Genomic DNA, 24,233 nt, shown 5'->3' with positions numbered 1-24,233 from the left:
CATGACTGTGCTGTGTTCATTCAAAATATGAATAAAATCACTAGAAGCTGTGTCCAAATATCCGTGATTTGTCCAAAAAGCATATATCAATACTACCTAAACTAAAAACTTTGTTTTACCTTGCTACTGAATAGATTTCTCTACCAGAAACACTTCTCAAAATCCTCAAATTTGTTATCATCAGTAAGCGGTATGCTGTTTAGAGACAAGCACTTTGATGGTCTTCATGACCAACTGCTTATTGTCCTTAAAATACCGTCAGGCACATCAAATCATAGCTCCTTGCAAGAACCTGCCTCCAGTCCAAACAAATACAGCCCTAAAGACACAGCAGAGGAGCACTGCACCCTGTTGTCTCTGCAGGAAGACACAAAACATGTAGAAATTTTGAATAGAAATATTAACCTAGAGGCAGCTTGGTTGTAACTCATGTCACCAGACTAGCCTTGTGGCTGTAGTACAAGGACTGTAGCAACTCTCACCGCTTTCATTCCCCTTGCTGCCTCCAGTATTTTCAGGAGCGAGCCAGCTGAAGGCCCGGGCATCTCTCGGGTGGCTCTCAAACGCGTGCAACATATGGTGGGGAAGGAAGGCGGCCGGCAGGCACCTGGCACAAGGGGTGCTGCGTCCTGCTCAGCTGCTCCGGACAGATTTCACTCAGGGTCTTACGGCTTCTGGAGACGCAGTAATGGCCTTCTCCAAAAGCTTTTATTTTAATTTCATCAGATAACATGGATTTGAGAGGGAAGTTCATATTTCAATACAGACAGGGTATCTTTTCTGAGCAAATAAATAAATAAATCGAGGTGAACCAGCATGAACTGCTACAGAGATGGGCCACGGTAGCATTACAATGGCTAGAAACATTTGGGAAAGTAAATTACCCAGCCAATAACAATTTTGACACCAAATAATATTGTCCAAGTTATTTCTTTTCTAATAAAAAAATGTTGACCCATGAGAAAGAGTTATTTTCCCTTCCTCTCTCTCTTGAAAAATTTGTTTGCAAATGCGAGACTCGGCTGTTATTAATTATGGCTGGCACTATTTGTACAATATTTTTGATGGGATAACATAACATGCAAGGGAACCTTTCAGTCAATAAAACAAACTGAATTAAAGCCAAAGGCAAATCCAATTTTTCTATTTAAGCTGTAAGTGGCAGAATATTTTTTTTTTAATAGATGATAAACAGGACGACCCTGACACACTACACATTTTAACAAACTTTTTTTTTCTTCGACATCTTTCCACGACCTCAGAATACACACACACACACGAACCCTTCAATTAAAACTGCTGTTAAAAATTTTGGAATCTCCACATTTCCATAATTCCTTTAAAACTGCACTAGAAATTATGTGTGTGTGTGTTTTTTTTCCACATGATAAAGCAGAAGTAGGATAACTATAATAGAAAGTACAAGTAAAGCACACCTAATGCAGTCATCTTCACTAGCAGTCACTTCCAGTTGGCATCCCAAAGCAAGCAACCAAAAGAGTGGCCAACATTTCCCCCACAAAATACTTCTATTTTTGTAAGAAGCAATTTCTCTATGGCAACAGATTTTTGCTGGTCTGTTAGATAATTATGATTCCAGATTTGTTTGTATATTGTACTTGCTTTCTTTCATTTTAATGAATATTTGTGAAATCTTGGACGAATCAATAGAACTACACAATGCACACTCATCTATTCAAAATTTATGAAAGAGATGCTAATCTATAAGTCCATCATCCCCGTACATAAGATGATGACTGCTAATGTGAATGATAATGTATGACAGAGAAGAGATAAAGTTTGTTTAAGATTTAAATTTCACTTAGGTTTTATACTGCCTTTTTACTCATAGATATTTTTAACCCGCATCCATAAATCCTAATTTCAAAGTCCTGTGGCAACGATCAAGCAAGCCAGCATTGCCAGACAGTGCAGAAGTACAACATTAACTATACAACATAGTTAGGCATTTAGGAGATTAAAAACAAACAACAGCAACAAAAAGAAGCAAAACAAAACAAGAAACTTTAAGCACTACCTGAAGGCAGGAAGGATTCATCAGGACAGATGCAAAATTTATTTTTATACATGTATAAATATACCTATATTTTTACTAGACAGAAAAAAGCAGATTAACGTATTTAATCAGAATCAAACATAAAATCTGTGGGAGAATGAAGAGCAGAACCCAAATCTTAAGACTCTCCAAAACAATCTTTCCAGACATGTTAAAATGCTCATGCTGCTCATTTCTCCCATAAATAATACAAGAGAACCTAGGACAGGATTAATAAAGCTCATGACATTCCACACAAAAAGACAGAAATAGAGCAAATACAAATAGCAGCTTTATTTAAGTCATCCAATAGCACTCTATCAAATGCACAAAATCTATTTGTGTGTAGCACAATCTAAATATCAAATAAACAATTACAAGTGGAAATGTACTGGTAATTTTTCAGTCTGACATGAAACGCTGTAAAGTAAAAATCTGAAGAGCCTCTAGTTAGCTCATAGCAGACTTCAACAGAGGCTTTTTCTGAAAAGAGTGAATTGTTGAGAAAAAAAAAATGTAAATTTTATTTCAGTTTTCTGAGATGAAGAAATATAGTCTTGGGACAGAATTTGCATTTCCAAATTGACCAATTGACCTAACTTAGACTATCGTGTTATTAACTGCTCTTTAGCAAATGAAAGTCTTTCCTACATACCTAACTCTAGCCCAACTCACCCAAAACATAGTTCCCTGTAAATAAACTGCTACTATATTTTTCTTCTCAACACTTACACATTATTTTACAATATAACATCCTAATATGTAATACTACAATCTGTAAGTGCTTCTTTTTCTAGGCTGTGCTGCATACGACACTACCATCGTTAGCATGAGCGGTTAGCCATAAACTGAGGGCCAAACTCGTTTCCTAAGAAGTGCTGCAAAACAGAGGTTCATTTAGTAAACCTCCTTGGGCACGAGACCCAGGTGAAATCAAAACTGTGCTGGTATCTCTGGAAGCAATAGATTCCAAATGAAACCATCCACCTCATTTTGTTATGTAGATTCAGCACAACAGTGCAAGTAAATAAATGATATTTTAATTGCTTGTAGCAGAAACAGCAGTTTAGCTAAACTGCATCAAACCACAGTAACGTTGCTGTCTGTTTGCTCTTTAGATGCTTGATTTGTACAAAGAGTCACGCAGTAAATAGAAGCCTTTAATTTCCTTTATCCCTTGAGGACAGGGATTCAAATGAGGTCTTGCAATGCCTTGAACCTTGCTCACGGTGACATTTCTTTTAACACCTTCACAGACAAGTAATCAGAAAAGAACTCACAAGAAGCAAAGGAAGGACCCCAGCCCTCCTGCCCATGCCTTACATAAACCAATGGAATAAAAACTTTCACTGAAGTATTTTGGAACTGATGTCAGTCTTCTGTTGTAGTACAGCAGTGGTGTATTTCCTCTTATTTTTTTAGGAAACCAAATAAATATGAACACATTTGGAATTACTTGTCTACAACCCCCACTCCAAACACCTTGCTTTGCCTTGTGCTACTTCTGAAGAAGAATACAAAGTCAAAAACCTGACAATCCCAAATTTGGTCCAGGAACTTGCACATGGAAAACATCCCTTTCTCGAGGAGCTGTGCTATAAAAACTATGTATCTGCCCTCATCAGTGAACTTAATGACTGCAGTAATGATTTTTAAATCATTACTAAGACACAAGCTAACAGCCATTCTAAATCTGGGCCTAGCTGATTCCTAAATACTCGTATTTTCGTTTGCTAGTGTCATATTCGTATTGAAGAATACTGTAGTTATGCAGCTAAGGGCAAAATAGTTTTCATTAATGACTTCCCATTGGTAAATTTAAAGGGCAATAAAAATGTTTGATACTATAAAAGATGTTTTCTTTATAAGCCACAGGACTGAGCAAGGCCTGTTGCTCTGAAGTTGTGGAGGGTCATTCAGTGAACTGATTTACATTTGCCGACAAACTACTGCTGCGTGCATCTGGCACTCTCTGTACGTGCTGCTCAGCCATTTGCTTTCCAGGTTAAAAAAAAAAAAAAAGACCTTCTGGGCAAATGACACAATGACTCATTACACCCTTTTAGCCATGAAGTTACTGTTATTTGTATCATTTCTTTAATGACATTTTCCACATCACTGTTTTTTCAGCGTAAAGGCAGACGTTTAACAGGGCTCTGTGATGGTGCCACTCGCACACGTGAACGTCCTGCTCAGCAGCTCAGACATTGTTACTGACATCACTACAGGATGTATTTACATATACAGAATTAACAGATTGTTCTGGTGCTATTAACATCTCTCATTTTCAAACAATAAAAGGTAAGTCAATTACTTAATTGCTTTTTAAGAGTACAAATGATTGTACACGAAGATTACAGCATTATAAAGTACCTCGCACATCCCTGCAAATGTTAAATGGAAATGTATTTGATGCTGAATAAAAGCTAATTTAACTGAAGCTTCAGACGTATTTATTGCCCGTAAGGTAACTGCATTTTATTGTCAACTGCACGCAAAGCTAGTCTTCTTGTATGTATTCAGATCAAAGACTTATGAACAGAATATTTTATGCCTAGCATCAAATTCTTTTTCATCTTTTGTATTACAGACTTAGGTTTCTTATTGTATTCACTCATTCTTTTTCTAGTCTCATGATAGCTTGAGAGAAAGTCCTATTCCAAAAGCAAGCATTTAATCTTATTAGCTTCAGGCAGAAGTTGCCTGGGCCAGTAACGGTCCTGCTGAGCAGCTATTTTGCTATGCCCTGCAGTTGTGTTAGATTTTTGTCTTCAGTGTTCACAAACTGATTAGTTAAGCAGAAATTGAACTTCTGCTGGCACCTATGTGGATTCAAATAAAGGCAGCAAAAGGGCAGTGATGAGGCACAGGTTCCTAAGTCTCCTTCCATTTTGCTTATTTTCAGAACAGATACATGGAAAGACATGGAAAAAAGGGAAAAAAATAATTTACCTAAAATTCCCTAAATTTCAGGTAAAGTTTAGGTGCTTTAGGTCAACCTCCACAGTAAGTGCATGAGAAAGAAGCAGTAAATGAGACACAAATATAAGTTCAGTCATCAGTGAAATTAACTTTTCTGTCCCATAATTTTCTGTCATCTGTACAGCATGCATGGATCAAAGCAATTTTTTTTATTATTATTATTTTTTCCTGAGGAGGTCCAGCTTCCAATATAGCTCTACTTGACTTTCATCACATATTTTGACCACCACCATAGAGTGTAATTAAACACTGAAGAGTGAAATAAACTGAGTGTACATCTGATATGTCTTTCTTACAATACGGAAAGAGTTTTTGCACCCAGGGCAAGAGTCACAACTACTTCTACTACCTACAGTCCTGCTGACTGAAGAAAAAGCTCCCAGTTTGTTATTTTTAGTAGTAATCTAATCAAACCAAACCATAGGAAAATTCCAATGTAAACTAAAAAACATAACTTCAAACCAAAGATTTTGCATAGAAGTCATTTCATTTAGGAGTACACTGAATGTTTTATTTTGAAAACATAAGAAAAAAAATCACCATTTTGAAGGCTTCATTTTCTCTTAATGATTTCATGCCTGATATTTCACTATAAGATTTTTATTTCATATCTGTGTAGTACTTGCAGAAGAGAAATCCTGTGTCTCTTGTGCATGTTGTTTTTCCTATAAGATACTATGGAGTCATCAATCCTGAAAATTTACTTCAATTAGCTTCAGGGTCTGACATTAAATGTTTGCCCCTTTCAAGAATTAAAGTAAAATTCACAAAAGAATATCTACTCTTTGGCATTTTAGCCAAACCTTTCAACAGCTGCACCCACCGAGTTTCTCAAAGCGCAAACAATTGTATGTTGCTTTACACAAAGTACCCTCACATACAGCATCTAACAATCAACGTTTGCCAAAGCTGTTCAAGTGGCAATGGATTCGAAGAGTTTGATTTAATTGCCTAGAGTATCAATTTTGAAATAACTTGCTGGATCAGCAAAACCCTTTTCTTCATCTAGAACATAATAAATTTTGTATAAACAAGACTATCATGAAAGGGAGGCTCCTAAGCAGGTATAGAGATTACGACTTCTAGAATTTGAAAACAAAAAAGTCCTAAGCACCTGCATTTGGTCAAATTGTACTTAGAGAACATTTTGTGGTAAATAAATTGAGTCAGAAATAGCCACACAGATTTTATAAAATTAAAGTCAGGTCCACTTTTTCCACTGTACTTCCCACAGAATTGGGAAGACCATTATCTTTGTGCATTGAATTTCTCTTTAATTTTAGCAGCAGGAAGACATTTCTACTTGCTTACCTTCTTGACGTAAGAGCTAAACAAATTCTCTTTGAATCACTACAGAAGTCCAACAGACTTGAAATCAGAGACATTTAAGCCACTAATTTAGCGGTATTTGCATTAAGGCAGCATCTTAGTGCCCTCAGTTTCTAACTCTGTGGCTGACAGCAGCCCTCACCCCATCCCACCTAGTCAGCTGCTGATGGTCCACTGCTTCACCAGGAGCAGCGCTTGGAAAATGCTGTCCCATCACTTTAACGTCTCTCTGCCTTGTCTCTTCCACTGCAGATGCATCCAGCTCAGTTATGACTAGATAAGTCAGCAATATCCACAGCACTGGCAGATACAGAAAAGTGTAATTGATGGTAACTGTTTCTCAAGAACCTGACACAGTGATCTCCATCAGCCCTGGAAACAATTCAAGAGTAACTGACTGTGTTTTTCACAGGCCTAACAGAATGCTGATGCTTGAGACAGTTTTATTGAAAGTGTAAGCCAGAACAGAAAATAAAGTATGTAGCATATTTTAGTGGTTAGTAACAAGAGCCAGGTGAATGGATGAGATTACATAAAATCATAGAAAAAAATTGCCACAAGGTCACTAAAGTGACTGCTAGAAAACTGCTGATCCCAGTCGGAACAGCCACCAAGAGAATAACTTAGAGGTGGTAAGAGAACTTACGTCCAGCTGCAGCAATACATTTATCTTTCCCTCTTCCATTTTTATGTATGAGGCACAGTACCACCTGCTGGACAAAGCACTGAACTAATGCAATACCATTTAGGCTTTTTTGTTGTGAGAACTCCTTTACCATCATGCTTACCTGAGGCAGATGCAAAACAACCAGGGATGTGAGGAGACCAGATAGTGCTGTAAATGACCCCTTCATGGCCTTTAAAAGTGCGTAAAGACTTCCCCACAGCTGGATCCCACTAAATAAAGCGAAAAGAAAATTGTTGAAGTACACATGCAGTAGTAGGAGAGGACGGGGTTTCATGTATGTAGGAGATTTATACGTACAGAAAGGACTAAGCTAACTTCTTTTTACCATGTATCATGAAAAGCACTGGTAAGCTTAAACTGCTGTCAACTGAAGGATAAAAACCATCTCAGTTAAAACAGAATTGCAGCCTCAGTTTAAAATGGAGGAAAGGTTAATCAATTTTGTTTCTTAACATGAAGAACTATCAGTTCCAAAACAAATGACATTCTTCACTTTCAGAAAAAAAAAAAAAATAAACATACCAGCTTAGCTGTTTGATCCCATGAACCAGACACCACTAGCTGTTCTCCTCTAGTTTGGCTCCAGTCAACACTATATGCCTACAAACGATATAACAGCCTGGTTTAGAAAAAGCATCACAAGTTTGAAACTCTAGTTAGCCAAAGTTCCACTAAATACACTTGGATTTGCAAATTATACCATAATCAGCAAAAAAACACATTGGTCAAGCATCACAGAGCTGCCAACAATGCCATTTACCTGAGCAAAAATTAAATTCCACATCTCCATCTGGCATTAAAGGCACCTATAGCCTCAGAAAAGTATCCAAAAATTAAAGATGGATCAAAATGGAGAAGAAAAAAGAAGACATGAAATCCACAAAATCTACACAGACCCACCATCACTATAAGTTTCTAGCACAGTAAGAAGCCATAACTCAAATTGATTCCCGATCTCTGATCCAGTTTTATTCAAACATCCAGTTTGTAATTGCTAACAACGTAACTGACATCTCTCTTCAGAACTGACAATGGAGTTGACTGTGAGATTTTAGCTGACTAACTGTAAATGCTTTTTTTTTTTTTATTATTTCTAATTCTCAAAAGAACCGCATGCCATCAAACACTCTTGATTTTCACATTTTCCAAGTTCTACGACATTCTTCTTTACTATCCATACCCTCAAACAAACAAAGCAAAAATAAAAACCCCATTTCCTTAACGACTAATCATTCCAGCTACTAAGAAAGTGCTTTTCTCTTTGAAGCTGAAATAAGCTCTCTCTTCTCTCAGTTTATTCTAACATTGATTCCCCTATCTTGATAGAGAGTACCTTAACTCTATCCACCATTGCTGATTTTTCAGCTCTGCTGCTCCAGCAAAAACATACAAGCTCTAAGGTGTCAGCTGGGACAGTCTCATTCCAGCACAGCACTGGATCTAATCTGCAAGTCAACATATTAGAGGCTGCTCAAGCAGTGCAGTGCAGTTTAGCCCCCATAATCATGCATTAAATTACAGCAACCCTGTTTCGAAGGTGAAAATGTTTTGACCTGTGTCACCAGAGGAAAAGCAGAAAAGTTAGACAGAAAATGAAGTAATCTAGCAAGAGACAAAGTCTTCTACGGAAAGCGTCCTGCATGAGAAAGGACATCAAGGTATTATTATCTACCTCTGGGCATTTTCCTTCACAAAACAATTTCAGACTACGCTGGATCCAGTTTAAATTAACTGTTTTTCATCTATGTGCTCATTTCCCCAAAGGTGAAAGCAACCATTGCCCACAGGAAAAGCAGCGCAACACATACAACTTTTCTTCTTAAACTTGCAATGCCCCACTTCCATATACTGGAAGGGTTATTGCCCTGGCACCCTTTTGTGCTTTGTGTTCTGTGAGGAGTTTATAAACCACATGAACACGAGAATTACACACTATTTGATGAAAGCCAAATAACTGAGCTGTAATTCTTCAGTCGTTTTTCTTTTTTTTCCTCCAAACCATGCCTTTACTCCCTTGACTATTCTACCTTTGCCAGCTTCCTACCAGTACTACAGCTCCTTATTCAACCTGCCTCCTTCTATTAAATTATTAATAAAAGAGACACACAAGTACCTGCTCATGTTTTAAAATAGAAGACATCACGTTTTTCCAACTGGCTCCTCTCCTTCCCATGAATCTGGGGAGTAGTCTTGTGTTATACTCTTAACATGTTGTTTGGCAATGCCCCTAAACATATCACTATGCCTCATTCGTGCAACAGCCCTACAAAGTTTGCTCAGTTCAGGTGCTGGGCTAGCATACTCACACCCAGAATTTTCAAGAAATGCAGAAACATGTGCCTCTGTCACACAGTTCACCTAGCCCCACAAATTCGGGATGTATCAGATGTGCCGTGCAGATAACACAAAGTGCACGTATGGTTTACAGCTCCCTGGCAAGTTATCAGAAGGCAGATCTGTCGAAGACACGCAATGACAGCGATCTGCACGCATATGGCAGGCACGGCTGGGGCTGCCCAGCGTCCTGCAGCTGCACTGCAGGTAACGGTACCTGGACAAGTTCTCCTCCAGGCAAGGATTACAAACAGAGCAGACAACAGGTTCTGAAAAGGCAAGAGCTGTTTTTCATTTGGCACATGTCAGGTTCGGGTAATAGGAAGGGAATGAAAAGAAGAAAATCACCCAGCATAAATTTACAGATGCTTCAACAGAAGCTGTGTTGAGTAACTGGGAAAGTATAGGAACACAGTACAAACCTCAACTGTTACTCTTTCAGTGCTTTATCTTCAGTTATGAGATGCTTTATTAATGCCTTAATGCCATAAACACCAGTATGAAATGTCTCAGGTAAGATGAAAAGAAGATGAATGAAAGAAGTTTAAAAAAAGAGTTTAATATAGCACTAAAAATCACTTTACAAGACAAAGTTAAAAGTACTCTGTTGTCTCACATTCTAGTGACACTTCATCAAAACCAAAGTTATACTAATTTATTCATGATAGTCAGCAGTTGGTTAGTGCTGGAATAAAACTCATTGTCCTTTAACAGTAAAGATGCACTTTTAAATTAAAACTGTACATTCTGTTTGAGGGCGGACAACAATCTCATTTAGAAAACAAGAAACCAATCCCCATCAATCTTGCATTAGAATTATTACAAAACAGCGACAAAATCATCACTAAAAGTGTCAGACAAGGATTACGGATCAAGAAGGTAGTCAATCATTTTAAAGAGCATTGTTTGCCAATGTTTACCACAAACTCTTTGTTATGTTCCTGCTGAAATCTCTCCTCTTAACATACACTTACAATAAATACAAAACTTTCACGTCTCACAGTAAACCCACGTGCCCTATACCGTCTTTCCAACTCACGGTTGAATGCATCCACCTCCCCACGCTCCCTGCTAAACCAAGACTTGGACACAGGAATTTTTACTTCACAAACAACAGATGGTGTAGCAAAACCAAAATAATTCAATGGACAGAATTTCAAGGAGAAAATGATAGGGTCCAAAAAAAAAAAAAAAAAAAAAATGTAGGCAATGTTTTGCCTACATCTTTCCATCAGTCTTTGAACACTATCATAAAATAGTGACCACAACCACACTCATCTCTCACAATTCATTATTTATCTAGTATATTTATTAAGCCAAAATAGCTACATTACAAGGAAAAAAAAAAAGGTACAGCAGACAAATTTTAGCTTTGTGCTTCATATCAGAAAAAAAAAAAAGAGTTTTGTGAATATAAAACTGGATTCCCAAAATATTTTTTGTTGACTAAATATCCACTAGCTTATTTCACGCACATTTATTTCTTTCAGATAAAGTGCCACTAATTCAAGCTAAAACTGATCACACAAAGTACAAAGACTTGAGAAAAAGGAGTAGTGTGTCAGAAAGAGAGCATGGAAAAAAAAAGTAGAAGAATTGCTTGTGGGAAGATATGTACGCTGAGGCATAAAAGGCCTTTAGAATATGCAGCTATATTCATGAACGTGAATATAACATTTTCTCTATCAATATTGCACTGTATAAAGAAACTGAGATTTTAAGCAAATCAAATTCAATGGTATCAAACCAAGGCTAAAAAATACACACTATCCCAATATTTGATTACTGTTGTCTTGAGCAGGATCTCAGTGATGCTAATATGGAAAAGGATGAGCAGTTACTGGGTAGAACAGAAGCCCTAAGGATCCACATTATTTGTATCATTCTATATCCTCAAAGATAATGCTGTTATATAGCACGTCAGCTGCCTGATTTAGACCTATCCAATGATGTTCACTAAAGGCACAAAATGACTTCAGGACTCTCATACTATTCAATGACTACTTAGCCTAGAAGAACACACAAATGCTACTTCTGAATATATTAGATTTATTTATTAAGTGGTGTTTGTGCATTCATATACTGTAGTAGATGAATATGTAGAATATATCATTTACTATATATTCAAAATAACGTTGTTATACATTCAAAGCATGGACCCAAACTAAGTTAAAAAACAGACTGCAAAAAACACTTTTGACTATGAGTCCACACCTTTAATAATTCAAGCATTACATATTAAATTCTTCAAGACTGCCTGATTTACCTCTTGAGTGTGCTCTTTATAGACTTGCAGTGGACCTTTGGGTTTAGCCGTATCCCAGACTTGCAGAGATCCATCCCCGCTCGAAGTGATCAACACGTGCTCGTTGTTCTCACTCCACGTCACATCAAAAAGGCCGTCGTTCCAGTCATAGCTAAGTGAGAACAATGAAAATATTTGTCCATAGGTAAGCACAGTGCATAAGTCTGGACTAGTTACACGCGAAGACAGTATTTTTTTTTAGAATTAACCTCTTTACCATTCTAAACAGCTTTTTATTTAAGTTTCCAGTGAGTCTCCTTACAAGTAGCTTACTGGATACAATGCTAACCTCTACATGAATAGGTTGACTAAGGTCAGAATAGGTTGATTAAGTTACAGCATGGATGAGCTAAGGATCTGTGACACAGGGAATGGAATCTGGATTTCAGTCCTTAACTGCTGGGCAAGCAGAGGTAAGAGGTGCCACATATCTCATTCTGATCTACGGTTTCTTCAGGATGTTGCTACAGAGGTACTTGTCTGTAACAACTGTGGTAAACTAAGAAATAAAATGTTTGTGTTGGGAGGGCTCTAACCAATCCACAGCATCATTAAGAAGCTGAGTCAGAATGAAAAAAACAACAGAAAGATAGTAATGAACTTACTAAAGATCTCTATAACTCCTAAAAAGGGCTTTAAGCACAACAATGCATGGTGTGGGATCCAATCCCATGTATTAGTTGCTCTGCAACAACTATCAGTGACAATGCTGTTATCTCATAGTAAATACAAAGTTATTTACCCCCTTTTCTCGGAAGGTTTAGCTAAGCTCAGGTTGAACTTCACGGCACCTCACAGTAATTATGAGGGAATGGCACGCACACTGAAAGTTTCTATAGAGAAAATGACAAAGCCTGATGCTCAGGAAGGTACAGGACTTTCCATCACAAAACAAACGGAGTCTCCGGGAACAGAGAAATGAACGCTACTGAACCAGGGTGCTTAGCAGAACCAACTGTGCTTAACAGCCTCAAACAGTCTTGCTGTAAAATTATGAATTAAAATAACTTCTCTGATTGACTGCTTGTGAAGTATTTCTATTTCATCTCTCTTCTTAATCTAAACAACTGCCATCTCAGAGCTTCTTTAAAAAACGATGGCCCAGTACCAAACCCTTTCCTTCCTAACCTTTCTTATCTTTCTCCCTTCAAGATCAGAGACCAAACTCCCAGAACACTCCATCTCCTAGAAGGGACCTCCCTGACTTGCCACAGCTCCCTGCTCTATTTTCAGTGCAAGCCAATAATAAGGAGAGAAATATAGCTAACAACACACCCATAAAAACAAACAAACAAAAAACTTAATTTTAAGCTAGGACATGAGGGCTACTTTTAACTTACATTGCGTGTTTGCTATAAAATGGTTTACACTTGGGGGTAAATCCAGGTTATGTCTTGTAACAAGATCTGTACAATGTAAGCCAATCGTTTATACCCAAATACACGTATTTAGTATATAATACAACATAGACAATACTTTATATCACTAATAAGTCTGAAAAACGTTCGGGTTGGGTTTTCTACTCACTACAATATAGGCTTACGTTTCTTTTTTAGAAGATAAAATATTTCCTGCGTTACCTCCTGAGCAGAACAATCCCAGCTCCTTTTTGTTCCAGCACTGCCAGAGTTCCACAACCTGAAACACCGAAATACAACAACACAGCACAGCTCACTGCCCCGTGCCAAGGGCTCTGCCATGTCCCCAGGCAGTCAGTAGGCACTCGGATGGGGTCTGAGCTGCTTTAAGAGGCCAAACAGTTCAGGCCTGTGCACAAACAGCTCGTTGTCCCTCGTGTTCTCCAAAAAGAGTGATTTATTTACATCAGGGTTTCGTCCCCCGGTCCACCTGTGGATGAGGCAGGTGAGGAAGCAACTCACGCACAGCAGGGCGCGTTACCCGTGACCTGGCGCTACCCACATACCAGCACGGGGTCCCTTTGTATCTCCTTGATACCACAGCGGGCACCACATTTCTCCCTGTCTGCGGAAAGCCAGTCTGGGCGTGCAGACACAGCTCACCCACACCAAAACGCGCACCGAGCCGCCGCCATCCCCCATACCCCCCCCCCCGCCCCGCACCTGCGATGCCGTAGTACTGCGCGGCGGCGCAGGCGGCGCGGCCCGGCCAGTAGGGCGAGAACTCGGCCGCGTAGCCGTGCAGCCCCGGCAGCCGCAGAGCGGCGGCACCGACACCGGCACCGCCATCCCCGGCCGTGCCCATGGCCCCGGCCCCGGCCCCGGCCCGGAGCCGCCGCCCCACAGCCCGCAGGGCCCCGTCCGCAGCGCTCCGCCCGCCAGGCGGTGCCGAGCCTGCGCCGCCGCCATTTTGAGCGCGGGCAGCGTGTGGGGAGCTGCCCGGCCCGCCCTGAGGGGGCCGCTGCAGCCGGGGGTGGCTGGGGTCTGGCTCGAGGGTCCCGGAGGAAAAAAAAAAAAAAACTAATTTCGGGAGGTGTCACCGAGAAATGTGTGGCTTGGTACTGCGGGGAGCTCGGCTGGGTACCTGGGTGGCTCACGTAATGGAAGGTCAGCTGGCCCCCGCCGTGCCTCCAGCTGCACTCTGCACTGTGCTTATGGCAAACAGTGCTGTAAAGTCACCCTTTGGTAACAAAGCGATGGCTTTCAAACTTCAAAGGTAGCCCCTTCTAGTGTACGCCAAGTAAGACATTCATCAGCATGCTGTATCAGCTTGAATAAATGTTTTGATCACAGTACAGCTATGTATATTGACTGTCATTTTTTCTTTTCAAAAGTTCTAGGCTATTTCATCTTCTAACCTGTTGAACAGATCTGCATATATATGCATATATTCATAATGCAGATACATATAATACATATAATGCACATATATATAATATATATGCATTTTATCTTTCTTCTTGTCAAACAGTTAACGCTTTATGGAGGTCCTCTTACCAACAAGCTCAAGTTTTCTTACACCCATGACAACTTCTGTTTAAGTCAGTGGGAGCTTTGCCCTCAAAAGGAAAATAGAAAATAAGTATTTGACCGAAACAGCAGCTGCAGCCTTAGTTATATCCCATCTTGTACATGATAAAGGACTTTAAAATACAAGTGCAGAGATGACTCCAGTTGGACGCAGATTACCCCAATTACTTATAATGACCTATCTCTATGTGTAGATAAAAATACAAAAGTATTATTTTACACATTTGGAAGGTATGGTGAAAGCAAATGGGATGATGTAATTGAAGTTGAGCTTGGAGTTTTGTTATGTATTCCTGCTATTCCTGTCATCCTCATATTTAAAATTAAAATCTACAAAGTCTGCTGTAAAGCCACGGGAATGTCTAATTCTTTAAACTGGCACTCACATGCAGATCACTGAATCCTTTGATACCATAGTAAAAATGAAAACAAATAAGTTTATCCAACAATCTCCAGGGCTTTACAATAAAATCAATCCAAATTCAGCACAAGCGAAGCTCAATTTAATGCATCCTCTGGGTTATCTAACAAGCACAAAACTTCATAGCAGCTCCTAGATCCTCACAACTAGCAATTTATAGGCTTAATTTATTGCCAGACACTATATGAAATCAGACTACTCAACCCTGGGGCAGAGGAATAGCTTATTGAATTGGCTGCTCCAGGTGGAATTCCACCAGTTTAGCCTGTACATTAAAACTAATGGATTTCTTCAAAATGGAAATTAAAAGCCAGTCTTCTGAGGAAGTGTTTTTAAAATAATTGTCCTTTGTGACTGGGATGCCAAGAACAACATTTGAGAAGATACATACCCATCACAGTGGTGCAGTAAATAAATTTGGGCATGGCCTTTTGTGAGTTATTGTTTTGTTTTCAAGGGCTTGGTGGTGGGAAGTCCAATTACTCTACAGACAAGTTATCACTGATACATCTGAGAATCGGAAAGTTTCATCAAGTGCATTTTCAGGTCCAGTTATCTTTTGTTATCAATGAAATTCTGCAGAGGTTATATCAACAGGAAACAGTCCTTATCAGTGGCCCAACTTTGTTTTAAAGACAGATTAGAAGAGGTTTTGTAGACACTAAAGATCAGGGAGCGGGCAGAAGGTTACAAGGAAGTCCTGAGGGAAGGACTTGTTCCCTAAATAGTTTTTTTTCCACAGACGAGCTTGTAAATTCAGGTTTTGAAGGCCCTTAGAAGAAGAAAAATAATATGGTGAATAAGAGTATTTGCATAGGCAGAAATAAAAGCTATTTCACAAGCTGAGAAACATGACTATTTCCTCCTAAGGCCCTGGGCAGGTAAGTTCAAGAAGCATGAAGGGCAACCAGTAACAGCAGCGTGTTTTAGGCAGCTGTTGAAACCCAAGTGCTGCCATCCCTCTCTCCACCAAGTCCCACACAAGCCAGAAAGTGTCGTTAGATGGCAGCCGTGCTCCACGCAACAACCGAGAGCCCAGCGTTGCAGACAACAGTCCCCAAGTACACCGAGATATTTTTCCTAAGGCAGCATTATCACTTCAGTGAACTGATTTTGGCTCGCTTAGCATGCTCTGTTTATACCGCAGTCACTTCTCTGAGCAGAGCTCATAATCATGCCCCTTGCTGGCGCTAGAATGGGAGGTTGAGATGCCTACAGCAATATCCTTGCATCCAGTTCAGTGTCTTGTCAGGACACCGATCCCTCTTCTGCTACAGGCACACAGCTATCTATCGTAGCTGAAATTTCCGTATAATCATAAGGCTGTATGAGTTGAAGCTTTAAGAAAAGCATTTAATATCACAAGGTTTGCAATACGGTTGGAAAACAGGCAGGAGTGAAAATAAAAGAATGGATGGGAAGGGAAAAATCTCACAGTGTCAGACAGGGAAAGTGAGGTTAGTGGGAGCTGGAAGGAAGAGCCTGCTAGCATGGAGATGCTTCGGGAAGTTTAAAACAACAAAAGAAATTAGAGGGGGAAAAAACATTGGAGCAGAGGAAGAAAGATGATGAGATTTAGAAAGAAGTGTGAGACTTACTGTGTGGAGGAAAAAAAAAAGTACAAAGGCAAGAACAGCACACATTTTTCCCTTCACCATGGTCACAATAAAGGGCCTTCAAGAAATATCCATGTCCAGAGATGTATTCACATTGCTCCGGCAGTTTTTGCTGAGTGTCATTATATGCACCATGCCATAATTCACTAAGTTATAATTCCCCATGCTGTTACTGTTACATGAGCAGCAGCACCCATGCACGGTGAACACCAGTTTATTTACCTGTCCCTTGGTACTTAAATATTGCTCGAAATGTTTATCTTAATCATAGAGCTACCATTTTTAAAGATCGGCAGCTGACTCCCCCATAACAAAGCCCTGCCTTTTCTATATTGAATATAAAGGCTGCTTCTGATTGTTTACAGGGATAGGCTTAGTCCAACTTTTTTTAATGATAATTATAAGGAAAAAATTTATTTTATTATTTTTTAACTTCAGTTTAACCACTTCTACTTGCTTGTAAGAGTTCTGGACTAAAGCTCATGGAAAAAAGGATTATTTTATGTCCTTTTGAGATCCCATTTGGATTTTTGTATCTGCAAGTTTCCTTTATTTATTTATTTATTTATTTACACCCATAATTGAAGCATACTGGATCTTACTTTTGCAAATTCCTATAGCAATGTATTTTGGTCCATTCTATCCATCTCCAATAGTATCAAGAAAATTCTAAATGCAGAGTTAGTCTTGAATATTTTTTCTCCCTGAACTGGACACTGATGCCCAGAATACATGAAAAATATATAACCTGGACAGAGTTCTGAAAATTGCACATAGGCTTCAGATTTAATTTCTCTAAATCAAAATGCTTACATTGGAATTACTTTTTTTTTTTTTTTTTTTTTTTTTGGTCTTGGATCTTGTTAACACTAGTTTGAATAGCTTGATCAAGTCTTTGGCATCTGACATGATTTTTTTTTTCACAAAAATTGCATTTATATTTACAACTAATAGGACTGGAAAGTTCTTGGGATGTAGTTTTATTCTGGGATATAGTTTTAGAAGTATAATTGTTTAAATCTAGAGACCAATGTTGTATAGCCATAAAAACATGGGAGGAAGAGAGGGAACTATTTCAACAAATTTACAGCTAACTACTTGTTGCAAGTTCTTGTCCTTGCAACAAGCAGAGCAGGAACAGGGTGATACTGGATTGTAATTATATGCAAGCCATCTGGTGCTAAAGATGTTAATTGCACAACACTTGAGTAACAAGGTATGCATATTTCTGATAATAAATGGGATATTATGCTGATTAAAAAAATATAAATAAACTTTGAATGATTATCATCATTGTTTATTCAAAGATTCATACAGAAGAACTCCTGAAAACCCGATTGCTCACTTCGAAGAGTTAACAGATTAAGAGATATGCTTTTCCTGTATAAACAGACGGACAATTTCTGTGGGTTATTCCAGATTAATCTGCATTTTTGTTACTTTATTTCTTTTCAGTTTAGGGCCCTCCCTCACTCCCGGTCAAATCAATAGAACAACTGTCTTGAATTTGGAGTGGACACAGTGCTAATAATGAAGCAGGCCTCACAAGGCAGCAAGGCTAAGTAGAATAGCATGCTTCTTCCGTCTTCTTTCAGCCCGGGACTTCCTTCTGCACTTGACAAACATGGGTTGTTCTAGAGAACAACAGAGACATATTGTTCTTGCTTCCTGCAAGGTGATGTAACTGCAGCGCTGAATGGATTAACACTGATTCTGTGTTTTGTGGAAAACTGCTTTATTTAGGAAAACACTGATTGCCATTCTGACTGTAGCAAGAAACAATAACCTACTGTATATTGCAGATTAGCAAATATTAACTTTCCCTTGTAAATTAGTCTTTCGTTTGCTCGTCATCTTCCCACCCCATTTACCCATTCCTTATCAGCAGAAGCAAATGCCAGGCGTATCTCGTTGAAAATGGGGACTGATCAACGCAAACACAAGCAGAGCTACTGAAGGTACCACAGTGACTAATTTTTCTTGATTATTCCAGAATGTATCCTCTTCCTACAGCAGTCATGGAAAACAGTGGTATAGGAACAGGCTTAGTGCCAGCAAGTTGATCTGCCTCCGCAAAATCAATTGTAATAGGATGGACCTATTGATATGCCATATTAACATAATTGGGAATATATAGAGGGTGCAGTGAGGGTGGTGCTGGTTGGTTGCGGTGAGGAGGGTGTCAGTGTCTTGTCTCAAGCAACAAGTGATTGGACACGAGAAAACAGCCTCAGGTTGCACCAGGAGAGGTTTAGATCGGGGATCAGGAATAATTTCTTCATGGAAGGGGGGGTTTGGCATTGGAACGGGCTGCCCAGGGAGCTGGGGGAGTCTGCATCCCTGGAGGTATTTAAAAGCTGTGGGACTAGGGGATGTGGTTTGGGGCCCTGAGAGCAGGCCATGTTGATGGACGTGATGATCTTGAATACCTTTTCCAACCTGGGTGATCCAAAAGCTTTTACATTTCTCTTGTACCTACTTAACAGAATCCCTGATCCAATAAATAAACGAGCAAAGAAAGCGATTTCATTCTTCTGTTTTGGCCCAGGAGCAGCGCAGAGCTCTGAAATTCGCTCGGAGCTCTCACGACACCTCACCCCAAACCCCACAGGCCCTCTCTCCCTCGACGGCTTCCCCCACACCCAACCCCAGCCGCCGAAGCGCCGAGCCCCGGCCCTGAGGGGCCGCCCCCGGGCAGCAGCGGGCGGCTCTGGGCCGGCCCCGCAGGGCGGAGCGCGGCGCTGGGGCCGCCCCCGCTGGCCGCCCGTCGCCGTGCGGCTGCCGCCGGGGAGAGCCCTGCCGCCAGTGGGGCCGGGGGCACAGCCAGCGAGCCGGGGAGGAGGAAGGCGGAGGGGAGGGCGGCTGCTGCTGCTGCTGCTGCTGTTGCTGTTGTTGCTGCTGTCTGCCGGGGGCCGGCTCGCCGCGTGTCCCCGCGGCTGCCCGGGGGAAGCGATGGTGCCGGAGGCGGGCGCCGGCGCTCGCTCGCTGGGCTCCGGCAGCCCCCGCTAAGCCCCGCGGGGGAGCCCCGAGCCCCGGGCAGCAGCGCGCAGGGCGGCGCGGTGGCGGCTCCGCAGGGATGAGCGACGGCGGCGAGGGGACCGTCAGCTTCTCGCTGCCCGGGCCCCCCCCAGGAGGCGGCGGCGGCGGCGAGGAGGGGCTCGGCCGGCGGGGGCAGGGGACCGAGCCCTGGGGCGACGACGGGGCCGGTGGCGGCGGTGGCATCGCGGCGAGAGCCAAGGGCGGCGGGCGTCGGACGGCGGTCACCTACGTGATCAACGAGGCCAGCCAGGGGCCGCTGCTGGCGGCCGAGAGCGGCGCCCTGCAGAGCCTGCGGGAGGCGTGCGAGGCGGTGGGCGCCACGCTGGAGACGCTGCACTTCGGCAAGCTGGACTTCGGCGAGACCGCCGTGCTCGACCGCTTCTACAACGCCGGTGAGAGGGGGCCGGAGGGATAGAGGGATGGAGGGATGGAGGGATGGAGGGGTGGCCCATGCTTAAACACAGCAGCCGGAAAGTTTCTCCTGAATATTTTTCTTCTTAATTTTCCGCGACTCTGAACTTATTTTGTGGTGTGTCTCTACGTGCATGCAGCGCTTTGGCAAGCGAGCATTTACAAAGTTTCGGCTGTAGCTGTCTCCTCTCCTGTGGAAGAGGAAAAAAAAAAAATAAATAAAATAAATATCTGGACTGTCAGCCCTGTCCACACAAGACTCAGCAGCGTGGACATGCATGTGCACGTCACCTATCTGAAACACCAAGCGCTTTGCTTGGTCCCTGAGCTGGATGGCTCCGCAGCCGTGGGCATGTCGTGCCCTGCAGTTCTTACAGATCTGTGGCCTTAGAGGTGGTGTTCCCAAAAGTCAGAGGAGCTGTGCTCACAGACAGAAATAGGAAGGGCACAGAGCTTCATTACAGAGCCTATACTCTCCACGTGACAGGTAAGAGAGGCTTAAAAATTTTAGGAGCTTCAGTACCTCTTAACTGTAGGGCAGGTACAACCCGAGAGTCTCATTGGAAGGTGTATCCTATCCTCACGGATTATCTGAATTATCTGTGATGTTCGTGTGCCTCTTGTTCATTAATTTTCAGAGTGGTCTGTGCAATAGGCGGGGTCTCCATAGTTCACAAAGGCTTTTCTTGTAATGGGAGATTTGACTTGAAGTGGGCCCCTTCTAATTCTGGCAGTAGGCGTCTGGCGTCTAGCACTACATAACTGCACGCTTATGTAATATAACATTTCTTATTTCGATGGGTTTTGAGCAAACTCTGTGCTGCGAAGAGCAGGACGTAGAAGTTTGTCTGCTCACGATCTATTCCGTGCTGTGAGAGCTGCTGCCTAAAAGCTATGTTGTGGTGTTGGCTGTGAGGCTGGAACTTAAGTCTAGGAGGGTCTATGGGTTTTCACATTTCTGCATCCAATATATATTTTTAAGAACTAGTTGTTCTACTGGCTGAAAATTTCTGAAAAAAATAAAAATAAAAATTATGGCTCCCAGGTTAGGAACAGAAAAGCACTGAAGAGTAGAAGCTGTGTAAGCTGAAAAATGCAAATGGGGAGCAGTGTAGGGAACAAAATTGACATGGTCACAAAGGGTGTATTTATTCCACAGGTTGTTTTCTGTTTCAGTTGTCTTCCTTCCACTGGGGTGGAAAGGAAGCATTTGGACATGGCAAATATAAACTCCTTCCCAGTATCCCTTCTCGTTCTCTATCTTGCAATGTGCTTTCAGTGATCAAAGATGTTAGTGATAAGGTAAAGAATTATCTGCACCCTCCACTATTTAAAAAACTGTAGTGCATTACAGTAGTACAGCATGGCTGAACATCAAGTAAGATTTTAACAGTAAAATGACTTCCAATTTACGTAATGGTTAATTGGTTTCATTCAAGGTACTGAGTCTTACTAGACTCAGTGTAAGGGGCAATTAAGTCATGAGAGTAAGGAATGATGTGATGGAGCGTATTACTGTGTTTGAATGAGATAAAAGCAATAAATCTCTCAACTCTTGAAGTGTGTACAAATGAACTGGGATTTGGGGGAGGGGGAGAGAGGCAGTAGATGCAGGATAACTTTATCTGCCCATTATCAAGCCTTCCCTTTCCTAATATCTTCTTTGTGCTCCTTCCCTTTCCTAATGTCTTCTTTGTGCTTTGTATTATGTAGTCTGAACTCCTGGTGATCTCTGATGGCTCACTTCATACCTTTCACTGCTCCAAAGAGAATTTTGGGAAGTATTAAATAAAAGAAAATCTAATCTCAGATGTAAATACTCATCATCCTGTCTAAATTTGGATTAGCCTGCTAATAATCTTCTTCAGCTGGCTTCCGTCAAGTGATGGTGCTTAAATGCTGAGACATAATTAGAAATACATATGAACAGTGAGTAGGTCCTAGCTAAGTATAATGGAACCTTTCAAGCACCAAATATTAAGAATTAGCCTATTCTAGCACTTTGTCGTGCATGATTTAAAGTCTGCTTGATTTAAAAAAAAAAAAAAAAAAAAGCCTCACGAGAAGCAAGTGTGGAAACAGCCTTAGTAACTGTTGGAACATTTCATACTTTTCCCACCACTTAGAAGGAGTAAGGTGAAAAAGGGAAAAATCAGTCCGATTTCTTGCAGAACCCAATGTATATGGGGTTGGCCAGCTGTCTCAGGAGCTGTTTTTTTCCATGAAGACAGTATTTTTTTCTCATCTGTGTTGAGCTCTTGCAGTTCAATTACAGGTCGCTGAAATCCAGCGTAATTTCTAAACAGTTCAAGAATGTTTAAAGAGTCAGAGAGATGCCAAAATACCAAAATACAGTAGAGAAGCCTATCTACAGTGCTGTGTTCTGAAAGTTGAAATACATTACTATTAAAGGATATTTTTTCCACATTATAATGACTTGATATTCATATCCTGTTTTTATTTTTTTTAAACGGACCCATAAATGAGTATAGATTACTTAGTTTCTTTGGTTAAGCAATTCATTTTTTTTCATTTGTTTTTTAGGCAACTGTAATTAGGATGATTTGCTTATTGTACAGATCCTTAACTGGTCATTTAGCATTACACAAATGCATCCAGGGCTAGCTGAACAGTGTCCTTTTTTTAAAAAAAGGAACAAATATAAAAGGAAAAACTGACATGAATCAGTAATCTGGGTCAGCCCTTCAGGAGAGGAAGGTGCTCGAAATTGAGGTGAATTCTTCACAGAGACTTTTAGGTTGAGGCAGGTTTTTTGCCAAGTTGACAGAAATGTTTCATGTGACTCGTAATCTGACGCTTTTAGAAATTGCATCAATTTTAAAGTGCAGGGTAAGTTAGGGGTGAGTGTTCAGCTGACTAGCAAAACAAGTAGCGTACAAGTGTCCAAGCTGGGATAATTAATGCACGCAGGTTTCTAGGATGACCTGTACTGTACAGCACTCTGACCTCTACAAGAAGGGAGACCACAGCTTTAATCTTGTACTTTGGGGGGAAATTGGATGCACCTTGAGGAATGAGAGAGAAACTTGATTGGAAATTTGTCTTACTCTGAAGTACCTTGCACTGTCTTTTGAAGCAACTTGCATTGACTGCTTCTAGTGCATGGGCACAGGGATCATTTGTTTACTATTTTCAGGTGTGTTCCTCCTCCTTGTCTGCCTTGCAAGGTTATTTTTTTTTTTTTTGAAGATTGGTAGTTTGTCAGAAGTACAATATCAGGCATTCTGACTTTGTGTACAATCTCAGAGGGGCTAATGGAAGATAAGAGATCGTGTACTTGGTGACTGAGGAGGATCTGGGTTTTCTAAGCTGTAGTTGCTTGTTTTTAAGATGGTTCTCAAGCTAAGCAACTTGACTGATGTACTTGTCATACAGTTATCTCCTTGTAGCCTTTATATTGTGTTATACTAGAGCATCCCCTGTTCTTCAACATCTTATGCTCAGGTTTCATGGGTTGGTGGCCCTTGTGATGTTACTTTGTACTGCCACTTCTGTGTAGGGCTACTGAGATAATTCTCTGTAACAGTGATGACTGACTAAAACAGCATTCATCAAATAACAAATAATAAAATGGATTCAGGTTGTTCTCGTTGCTTCTGGAATTTGGTATCACTTGTTTCTCACAAGCGTCAGCTCAGTGGGCTTAAAAACATACAGTGTGGTATGCTTGGGGAGCATCTTGGCTCACAAAATGACAATCGTCGGAGAGCCAGTACAGTCGCTGGTGTAACAGGGAGCTTTGTTCAGATGAGGTTCTACATCTGAACCTTTTCTGCAGACTTTACAGAGCTTGTGTAGATGGTGTGCCTGTAAATGTTTATAAATGCACAGAAGTGAAATAAAGCAGAACCAGGGCTTGCTTGCCTTCCTGCAGTTTCTTCCCATTTTTCTCTAAGTACCCTAGATTCCGTGATGCTAAATTGTTCTTAAAGCGATTTATGGCTTTGTGACACACCGACACAGACTCTCTACTTAAACTCAAGAATTGTTATTTTCAGAACTAGCGTTCTTGTTTCAAGCAGTTGACTTAAATGTATTCCCCAGTTAAAAAACAAAAAGCACATGCTTCCTACTAAGTTAGCT

The 24,233-nt window shown here is 40.8% G+C and overlaps 2 protein-coding genes across 2 annotated transcripts in view; one reads left to right on the top strand and one right to left on the bottom strand.

The window, feature by feature from the left end:
* The window catches only part of PEX7 (peroxisomal biogenesis factor 7), a 37,419-nt gene extending 23,484 nt beyond the window's left edge, over nt 1–13,935 (bottom strand). Inside the window, exons 1-5 of the mRNA XM_084514401.1 lie at nt 13,776–13,935; nt 13,275–13,332; nt 11,656–11,806; nt 7,578–7,655; nt 7,156–7,264 (exon numbers count right to left, since the gene is read on the bottom strand). Coding sequence (XP_084370527.1) covers nt 7,156–7,264; nt 7,578–7,655; nt 11,656–11,806; nt 13,275–13,332; nt 13,776–13,917 — 538 coding nt within the window. The 5' untranslated portion in view covers nt 13,918–13,935. The remainder of the gene's footprint in view (nt 1–7,155; nt 7,265–7,577; nt 7,656–11,655; nt 11,807–13,274; nt 13,333–13,775) is intronic.
* A 5,575-nt stretch (nt 13,936–19,510) lies between these two features.
* MAP3K5 (mitogen-activated protein kinase kinase kinase 5) overlaps nt 19,511–24,233 on the top strand; it is a 101,272-nt gene continuing 96,549 nt past the window's right edge. Inside the window, exon 1 of the mRNA XM_084512606.1 lies at nt 19,511–20,110. Coding sequence (XP_084368732.1) covers nt 19,756–20,110 — 355 coding nt within the window. The 5' untranslated portion in view covers nt 19,511–19,755. The remainder of the gene's footprint in view (nt 20,111–24,233) is intronic.

Source organism: Aythya ferina (genome assembly GCF_964211825.1).
Source record: "Aythya ferina genome assembly, chromosome: 3".
In the NCBI taxonomy this organism is placed as follows: Eukaryota; Metazoa; Chordata; class Aves; order Anseriformes; family Anatidae; genus Aythya; species Aythya ferina.
Note: the sequence above shows the minus strand (reverse complement) of the source record. Positions and strands in the feature narration are given on the sequence as shown.